The 10,205-nt window shown below is 36.0% G+C and overlaps 1 protein-coding gene across 2 annotated transcripts in view; it reads right to left on the minus strand.

The window, feature by feature from the left end:
- Positions 1–160: 160 nt before the first annotated feature.
- Positions 161–10,205, minus strand: part of LOC106883358 (bromodomain-containing protein DDB_G0270170) — a 212,788-nt gene continuing 202,743 nt past the window's right edge. For both annotated transcript variants that reach the window (XM_052973507.1, XM_052973506.1), the window contains exons 10-11: positions 8,528–8,627; positions 161–670 (exon numbers count right to left, since the gene is read on the minus strand). In XM_052973507.1, the coding sequence (XP_052829467.1) occupies positions 533–670; positions 8,528–8,627 (238 nt within the window). In that variant the 3' untranslated portion in view covers positions 161–532. The remainder of the gene's footprint in view (positions 671–8,527; positions 8,628–10,205) is intronic.

Consider the following 10,205-nt stretch of genomic DNA (forward strand, 5'->3'; position numbering starts at 1 on the left):
ATATATATATATATATATGAATGAATGTATGTATGTATATATACTCACACACACACAGATACATACATATCATGTGTATGTATATATATATATATATATATATATATACACAACATAAATATACACACCCACATATGAATCATACTAGCATGGAAGGCGGATGTTAAACAATGATGATAATGATAGCTGGAGATTGTCGTATGCAAAGCAGATGTAACAACCATAGGACCAAACGGGCAACTAACCGTGCAAAAGTATGTGGGGGCAACTGAAGGCCCCTTCAGAACCTGCTTTAACAACCACAAGTCCTCCAACATCTTGGAGAGACCCAACACTATAACTCTGGCCAAGCACATTTGGTTTTTGAAAGGAAGCACCACCGATATGATATAATTTGTTCCCAACAAATGTTATAAGCTGGTGTTTATCACACACACACAGACACAAAGGAAGTCACTTAATATAATCAGAAAGAATATCATCGAAATTAGTTGGTTCCAAACACATTCAGAAATTTCTTATGGTAATTTAGTCATAAAAAAAAAGTTTGAAAGTAAAATAAACAAACCTTTTCACCCAAACTGTTGATTTCCAGGATTTCTCTTTCCACACTTTGCTTTGCATCACGGAGAACGTCAAGTTTCTTCATAATGCTGATCCTTAATCCTTCCTGAAACACAGATTATTATTTTTTTTTTTTTAAAAGTCATAACCATATATTTTTATTGAAATATGCTGTCTTTGTTCCAATTAAGTTTGAAAATAACTTTGTTATTGTTAAGCTGCTGTTTGGAACATAGGTTAAGATGGAAACTTTTAATTTACTTCACATTAAAAGAAAGTTTGTATTATAGAACTGAAGTGGTGCTGATCTTAAATTGGTTGGCATTAAAAAGATTAATGTTCAGAAAGCAATATTTAACTTGGACATGTAATACCTTACATTACTGATTCCTTACATAGTCACATAGCCCTCAGATTTAGCTAGATGGGTACCGAAACCATTTAGACAGACTCCAGTATTTGAAATGGGCTTATTTTATTGATATGTCAGCCTTTAGGATAGTAGAGCAAAGTTGACTTTGTTCAGATTTAAAAAACAGCAGAATATAAAATGGGTCACAAGAAAATAATTGTTTCTGATTTAAGTATAAAACCCTCAGTTTTGACCATTAACCTAGACCAGATATGAACTCAGGACATAGCATATATAATTTATCAAAAGTTGAATTTTATTAGTATAAAGAGTATGGTTATATTTCAGACAACTTGTTTAATTAAACTATATAATATATATATAGGTCGATGCCAGTGCTACCTGAGTGGCCCTTGCACTGGTGGCATGTAAAAAGCACCCACTACACTCTCGGAGTGGTTAGCATTAGGAAGGGCATCCAACTGTAGAAACCTTGTTAGATCAGATTGGAGCCTGGTGCAGCCTTCTGGCTTACCAGTCCTCAGTCAAATCATCCAACCCATGCCAACATGGAAAGTGGATGTTAAACGATGATGACGATGATATATATATATTGCATAATTAAGCAACAGATCTGTATTCTGAGTATTTTCTTCCACATCACTGTTAGAGTGGAATATGCTATACTATTCTTTCACCAACAATTTTTATGATCTGCATGATGAAAAAAAGGAAAATAGAAACACACACATGACAATGCTTGATCACAGGCTTCACTAATGACACTCCAGAAGTCAAGGGAACTTGGTTACGAAGTTCTTCCCCACCCAGCTTATTACCCAGACCTTTCTCCTACTGACTATCTCTTTTTCAAGCACCTTGATGGTTTCTTGTGAGAGAAAGAGCTCAAAATTCAAACCGATGTTGAAAGTGCATTCAAAGAGTTCATCAGCTCCAGAACTCCAGATTTTTATGTTACCAGAACAAACTTGTAACTCACACACACACACACAAAAACAGTTTAAATTTCAGCTCTTTAAGGAAAAGGTTCAAGTCATTATTTGGAAAGAGTTTTTAAGTTAAATAAAATCTAAGTTTCCAAGACTTGTAATAAATAAGAATGTTTAAATAAAAAGCTGAGAGAAACACCACGTGCAAACTTTTCTGCTAACCCTTTGCCTTATATACTTTATCAACAATTCCTTATTTACTAATCACTGTTGCACTGTAATTGATCTTTCGAACCAAGGAAAATTGTATTTCCATTGGTTTTCCAATTGTTTGTAAAATTTCTCATGCTCAGAATTATTGACAGAAGCGTCAATGATTTCTCTTTCTTTTTCTGAAGCTAGGAGGCAGGGTTTGAATTCAGAATTCACATATTTGGAACTGGTACCACAAGAAGTACCCCTACCTTAACCTTCCTAATTAATCAACTGCACCTCTTGTGTGTCTATAGTTTACACTTGGTACACTGTATGGAGTTCCTGCGTACACCTTTCTTACAAATTGAACAGAGCTACCTACTTGAGGAGGGTAGGGTCCTGTCAGTTTTCTTGCTTACTAGGAGCTTAGCCTTTTTTAAGTTAACCTTGGGGCACTTAAATTCCAGGTTTTGCTACCCTACCTGGAATTTCTTGCCTAATTCTGATATAGAATCTGCTATAGGGCAAGATCATCAGCATATAGTAATTCTCAGAGGCTGCTGGCCTTCAATTCTTCTGTTATGGCCTGGAGGACAATGATGAAAAGGAAGGGACTAAGGACTGAGTCTTGATGAACCCTTACCTGTACACAAAATTCTTTGCTGTACTCATGGTTAACTCTCACCTTACTGACAGTGTCTTTGTACAGCCTTTCACCAGCCACTCATCTACCCCTAGCTTCCTCAGAGTCCACCATATTTACACAGAGAGGCATTCTATCAAAAGCTTTCTCTAGATCAACGAATGCCACATATTATGGTTTATTCTTAGCTAAGTAATTCTCTTGCAGTTGCCTGACTATGAAAATAACATCAATAGTGACTCTTCCTCAAACAAAGCTGAACTGCATTTTGTCTACCAGGCTATAACTCTCTCTCTCTCTCTCTCTCTAATTGGGTGTCTAATTTAACAGCAAGATTGAATGCATATAAATATGACTTAATCCATTTATATATTTGTCTATAATTCTGAATGTATTGGTACTGTAGTAATTGTCTGTCCCTACAATTCTGATAATAATATGGGTACTATCATAGTTGATCACTCATCTAAAAGCAGTGGCAAACTTTTTGGAGAGATACTTAATCCATTCTTTCACTGCAAAGTCCAGTGCTCGTTATGATGTGGTGGCTTGTAAGCCCTAATGACCCTGAGCTATGCCAGCTGAGCACAAGCTTCTCTCATGTTGGGCAGGTAAAGGACAGAGGCCTGACCAATATGAACTACCACTTCCCAGACGTAAAGGTGGGTTTGCATAGGGCTAACCCCTCTATCTTGAACAAAATAAAGATACAGAAGCATTGATGAGAATTAAAACCCAACAAAACCTGGGAGAGGAAGGGAGAGCCCAGAGTTGAGAATATGGGAACAAAGTCACCAATGACTAATGTACCACTGAGAGTGAAAGGCTTAAATAAGTTACTCCACCCTTGGTAACTTGTGCAAGTGGTGGTGAAAACAACAATGGTTGATTTTAAAAGCTCAAGAAATCCCCTAGCAAGCACAATAAATAGACACATTTCTGAATAAGTATTTTAGGCATGGTTATGTGGTAAGAAGTTTGCATTCCAACCACATAGTTCTGGGTTCAGTTCCATTGTGTGGAACTTTAGGCATGTGCCTACCAAAGCCTTGTGAGTGGATTTGGTAAACAACAAAACAGAAACAAGCCCATTGTATATATGTGTATGTGCTTATGTCTGTTTGTTCCCTACCATCACTTGACAGCCGGTGTTGCTGTGTTTATGTTCCCATTTCCATAACTTAGCAGTTCATCAAAAGAGGATGATAGAATAAGTACCAGGCTTTAAAAAAAAAAGTACTGGCAAAGATTTTTTGCAACTAAAATTCTTGAAGGTCTCAGCATAACCGCCTACAAGCTAATGACTGAAGCAGATACAAAGCATAAGAAAAATGTAATGTTTTTGAAAGAAATATCTGCAACACAGATCTGAGCAAAAACTACGACACATACATGTGAACAGTATAAGGGTCAGACATTTAAATTCTTTATCTCTATTTTTAAAAGATTAGCTCAGTTTAATAATTGTGAGTTGTTTCCCTTGCTCTATGAATGTCACAAATTTCATATTTTCAACTATGTCTATCTGCATGCATATTGTTTTTTTTTTTACGTCTGTTTTTCCATACTTGTACAGGTTAGATGACTATTTCAGTTTGATGCTCTTCCTGTCACTAGCACCTATCTGTTTCTCCAACAAGTGATGTCTTATTCCATTCGGTTTTGAAGGTGTGAAGCAAATGGATGATTTGTTGAAAAGAAACTGACACCATCACCACCAGCACATTGTGTCACAAATTTCACAGATGTGAGTGAAATGTAAACTAACACACAAATACACACACGTGTGCAATGTTCTTCTTTCAGTTTCTGTCTATCAAATCCGCTCTCAAGGCTTTGGTTGGCCTGAGGCTATAGTAGAAGACAATTACCCAAGATGCCATGCACGGCACTGGACTTGAAATAACATGGTTGGGAAGCAAACTGCTTCACCACATGACCATGCCTTTGCCTAAAGTCATACATACATACATGCCTGTATACATACCGTAAATCCTCAAGTATAATCCGCACTTTTTTCCCAAAATTTAAGGGTCAAAATCCCTAGTGCGTACTATATATGAGGTTAAAAATGAAAAATATTTTCTAAGCAAAATTTTCTAAATGATAAATATGTGAAAGGCAATTAACTTAATATTTATTTTTCACTGACGTTATTACTGTTATTTCTTTATTTTCTGCAAAGTGCACAAAAAAGCTACACGTTTGCATTATGTTATATATACAATAATAATAAAGGACGTTACCGTATATATGTTTACAAACCAAGGACGTTATATAGACCTCCTTGACTCAAGTTAGAGAAGGGGTGCATATTATACACAAGGTTTAGGTTTTTCAGAGGTACAGCCCCCCAAAAATCCCCTGCGTATTATTATACTCAATGGCGGACTATACTCAAGGATTTACGGTACATACATACATATATATACAAGTGTTTTTATGCATACTACACTACATCACTTTGTACAAACCATTCTTATTTTTATTTTACAAAGTGCCAAAGTTTTAGAACATTTTCTATTTTCCTAACAAGTATGGCTAGCCAGATACATCGCTTTGTTTCTGCATGTCAACCAATTAGTGCTTTCAAGCATTTGTCCCCCCATCATCATCAGCTCTTTATACATTGAATGCTATGTTCTATGTTCAGTTGAGAGCACAATTAAATGCTCATCGTTGAAACTGACAAAGGACCTTTATCATGATAAAAAAGAGCAAAACCAAAAAGAAAACTCCCAATATAAAAACCTCCACCTAAATTAGAATTTCTTATCTTGTCATTATTATTTTATATCATTCAAGTAAATATTTATCTTTGCTTCTTGCAAGAAAAGTTAGCAGAATTATTCATCAAAATTACTCATCATATTGTATTAGGAATCTTTTATCTTTTATTTGTTTTCAGTCATTGGACTGCTGCCATGCTGGGGCAATGCCTTGAAGGGTTTTAGTCAAACCAGTCAACCTCCAACACTCATTTATTTATTTTTTTAAAGCCTGGTACTTACTTCATCGCTATCTTGTTGCCAAATCACTGCTGTGGGGATGTAAATAAACCAACACTGGTTGTGAAGCAGTGGTGGGAAATAGACAAACACACACACACAAGCTTCATGCAGTTTCTGTCTACCAAATCCACTCACAAGGCTTTGGCTAGCCTGCGACTATAGTAGAAGACTCTTGTCCAAGGTGTCACACAGTGGAACACAGCCTTGAACTATGTGGTTGGGAAGCAAGCTTCTTACAGTACAGCCTTTCTCTTGCTCTTCCTCTCTTTATATATATATATATATATATATACACACATACACACAGCTTTCCATATACATCATCATATATACATCTTTCTATTTACAAAAAAGTAAACACAAATGACACTTAAATGTTGATCGGCCTTGATTAAAAATCCTCATGACTAAATCATTCTACATAATTAAATCTATCATTCATAACAAGCCATTTGACATTACAGTAACTGTATTCTTTGGTAGATCTATCAACTTGAGAGTAAACCTTTTCAAAAAGACCACTTACTGATAAAAGCTGCATTGTATATAACCTTCAACCCTAGTATTAACTGTAAGACCAGGAATGTGACTTACAGCATAAAATTCATGGAGGATGATCGTTAGAACCAAAATACAGCATACGTCAGGCTGACTTCTAGGAGTTTAGCAGAGACTACATGACACAGGCAGAGGTATAATGACCACAGTTATCTTTACTCTATCAGCATGTCTATAGAAAATATATTTTAAATACAAATATATTTTACTCTAAGTACGTACAAGCATACACACACACATGCATGTGTACAGGTACATATTCTTTGTTTACTTTCACCCTTTCCTTCTCTTGTAAGCAATCACACATCTAACATACACATACACACGAGCATAAGACTAATTCTCAGATAGACTCAAGGTAGACCTTGAAGAGAGAGAGAGGATATGTCATTGATGGGGGTCATGAATAGTGACAGAAGTACCTTGACAAACACACAACCATTTCATTGTTTAACCAACACAGAAAACAAACGACCAATTAGTTAGTTAGTTAGATAGATATTTAACTAGTTGACTAATGATAGAAAAATGATTTTGAACCAGTGTGTGTGTTTATTATTTTTGGCGTAAAGACCCTACCAAGACACACACACACACACACATAAAAAAAAAAACCCTAAGAAAATTTCAGAGATTTACCCAATAAAAGCTCATTTACTAAAATGACATTTTGAATAAAAATAATGATGATGATGATGATGATGATGATACAGTACCAGGCATTGGCTCTCATGGCTTCTGATCTTAATTGATTGGAAGTGTTATCATGTACATTGTTTTGACTTGGTATAAAAAGATGGGCTACAACAATTATTCTGCTTGTCAGTTGCTTGACCTTAACCAGTTGAGCAGAAATAGTGGGAGAGCATCATAGCCATGTGTTGAGAGGAATTCTTTGGAGTTTGAATAATTCACCTCTGGAAACATGGGTGTTTTGCTCAACATCCTTAAACAAACCTTATTCAGGGACCTTTTGAACAGGACAGGCTACTTGGCCTGAAGAAAATTAAATTCTAACAGGGCCCCACCTGCAAGGTCACACGCTGTTCATCTTGATATGAGATCACCATGTTGCGAACATATAGTTGTGATACATGCGCCTGGTATACCCTTATCAGACGGGTAGTCAAGATAGGTATACTGGGCTTTGTATATCTTACCCCAGTGTCACTTTGATGGCATGCACTGCTCTCTCACTCAATAATAATAATGTTTTAATATATAATATAAAAGAAACATGATAATAATCAGAAGCAACCCATCCAACTACCCTCTGTAATTTCATGAGTGGGTTTTGTATCTGGTTGTAGATAGCTTAAATTGGCAAATTCCATTTATATTAACATAGGAGACAAGAAAGATTGAATCTTCTGGCTGAAAGTAATGTGAGCAGTGACAGCTTAGGTAGTTAAGAAAACTACTTGTAACTAACATAGCAAAGAAAAAAAATGTAGATCAACAGAATAGAAATAATGTTATATCAACAAGGAAGAGTAAATTAATTTCTTTTAAATCCCAAACAAATTGAATTCTATCTTTGTACCAGAAAAAAAAAAGCACAAGAGGAATACGAACAGAAAGAAAAAAGAAAAAGACAAGAAACCAAGAAAGAAGACAAATGACAGGACCCCTCCCTCACTGCCCCCCTGCCAGAAGACCCAGATATAGAAAGATATGAAGTGGTAAACTTAAAAGGTAAAGGATGTGTGTGAGAGAGAGAGAGAGAGAGAGACAAAAGAGAGAGAGAGAGAGAGAGAGAGAGATAGAGAGAATAGCAAGCTTCTCATTTTATCTTTTAGCTGCTATTATTTAAATAAACTTTGGTTTAGAGAATTGGAAAGAAATGAAAATACTCAGAGTTCAGAGCTGTAGTGAATGTATTAAAGTACTTTTTTTTTTTGCAGTAAAGGATCAGCATTTAAATAAATTTGGGTTTAAGGGGGTTAGGTATTATTATCTTGAGTCATAGGGGTGGTTATTCATTTCTATGGAACATACGTGACTCAGATCACAACATTACCCTGAATGAGACACCGGCCCAGTGCAGAATTACTCAATTATGGCTGAGTGGATAGGAGCGAGATGAAATGAAGTGTCTTGCTCAAGAACACAATTATCTGGCAATTGAAAGTATGATCTTGCAATCAACACTCCCAGCCACTGGGCCATATACTTTCACACTTCAGGAGTTGGAAGGAATTAATAAGAGTAACCAGGGTTCAGAGTTATAGCGAACGTATTTATATTAAAGTACCTTTTTCTGCAGTAATGCATCCTCATCAGTTTCCTGACATTTCTCAGACTCTTTGTAGCTGTCTGAAATAACCTGGGATTGAGATCCGCTCTGAGAATTTCTGCAAGAGTTAAAAAAGAAGAAAAAAAGAGTTAAACAACAAAAACAACAATGTCTGATATTGGAGCAAGGTCACAAAACAGCTGATTATATCACTTCCAATATGGCCAGAGAATCTGAGGATAATGTTGATGGTGAGGATGGAGTTGGTGGAGAGGGTGGTGTTGATGGTGAGGAAGATAAGAAAACTTATGTTGTGGGGATTAAGATATCAATACATCGTCATTTCAATGCTCATTTGATTGCATGAGTTGGATTGAGTTTACTGAGGCAAATTTTTCTATGGCTGAATGCCTTTCAAGTTCCCAAGGTTAGTATCTTCCCTATAGTCAGACATGCATCCATGGAAGATTGGAAAAATAATACCACTTCTAGGACAGTGGTATTTGTTTACAAATATCACATACCATAAAAAAACAAAACAAATACAGGCACACACATATGATGGGCTTCTTTCAGTTTCTTATTTCTTTATTGCCCACAAGGGGCTAAATATAGAGGGGACAAACAAGGACAGACAAAGGAATTAAGTCAATTACATCGACCCCAGTGCGTAACTGGTACTTAATTTACCGACCCCAAAAGGATGAAAGGCAAATTTGACCTCGGCGGAATTTGAACTCAGAACATAACGGTAGATGAAATACTGCTAAGCATTTCGCCCGGTGTGCTAACGTTTCTGCCAGCTCACCGCCTAGAAACTACTTCCAGTTTCTATCTATCAAATCCACTCACAAGCCTTTGTCAACCTGGGGCTGAAGTAGAAGTCACTTGCCCAAGGAATTGAACCCAAATCAATGTGGTTAGGAAGAAAACTTATTAAACCATACAGCCATGCTTGCATCTAATGAAAATATTTATACAAGATAATTTAATTAATAGACAAAAGTGGAGAAGAAATTAGAGATGATGACAACAGGGATGTCAGATTTGATAATGATGATGATGATACTGTCAATGGAAGTGATATTGCTGCTGTTTAGCAGATGCATGATCAAAGACACTCCAACCGTGACTCTCTCATCTGTTTTTAAGAACTACAATATCATCTAATGTATTCTTTACTTATGAGACAGTACGTGCATGAGATTTGAAGGGGATTTGGCTGCTGTTCCTCATAGGTCAAGAAATCATTATGAACAAACATTTTCATTAGGCACAGTGCCATGTATGTGTGTCACAAGTTTTCAAGATAAGTTGGAAATCCTACGATATTCAGAAAACCCAATTGTTTATACTGCACTATGTCACTACATAAGATATTCTTTTGTGACAAAGTGCAAGATTAGAACCCATTTTAGATTTAAATCAATTTTACCATTTGTGTTTATCTTTTATCTTCTAATTGTTTCTGTCATTAGACTGTGGCCATGCTGGGGCACTGACTTGAAGAAGTCTTAGTCAAATCAATCGACTCCTGAACTAATTTTCTTTTTAAAGCTTGGTACTTATTTTATTGATTACTTTTGTCGAACTGCTAGGTTATTAAATACATCATCACTGGTTGTCAAGCAGTGCTGGAGGACAAAAACAGATACAAAGACATACACGCATATATATATATATATATATATATATA

Source organism: Octopus bimaculoides, chromosome 16 (assembly GCF_001194135.2).
Source record: "Octopus bimaculoides isolate UCB-OBI-ISO-001 chromosome 16, ASM119413v2, whole genome shotgun sequence".
NCBI lineage: Eukaryota > Metazoa > Mollusca > Cephalopoda > Octopoda > Octopodidae > Octopus > Octopus bimaculoides.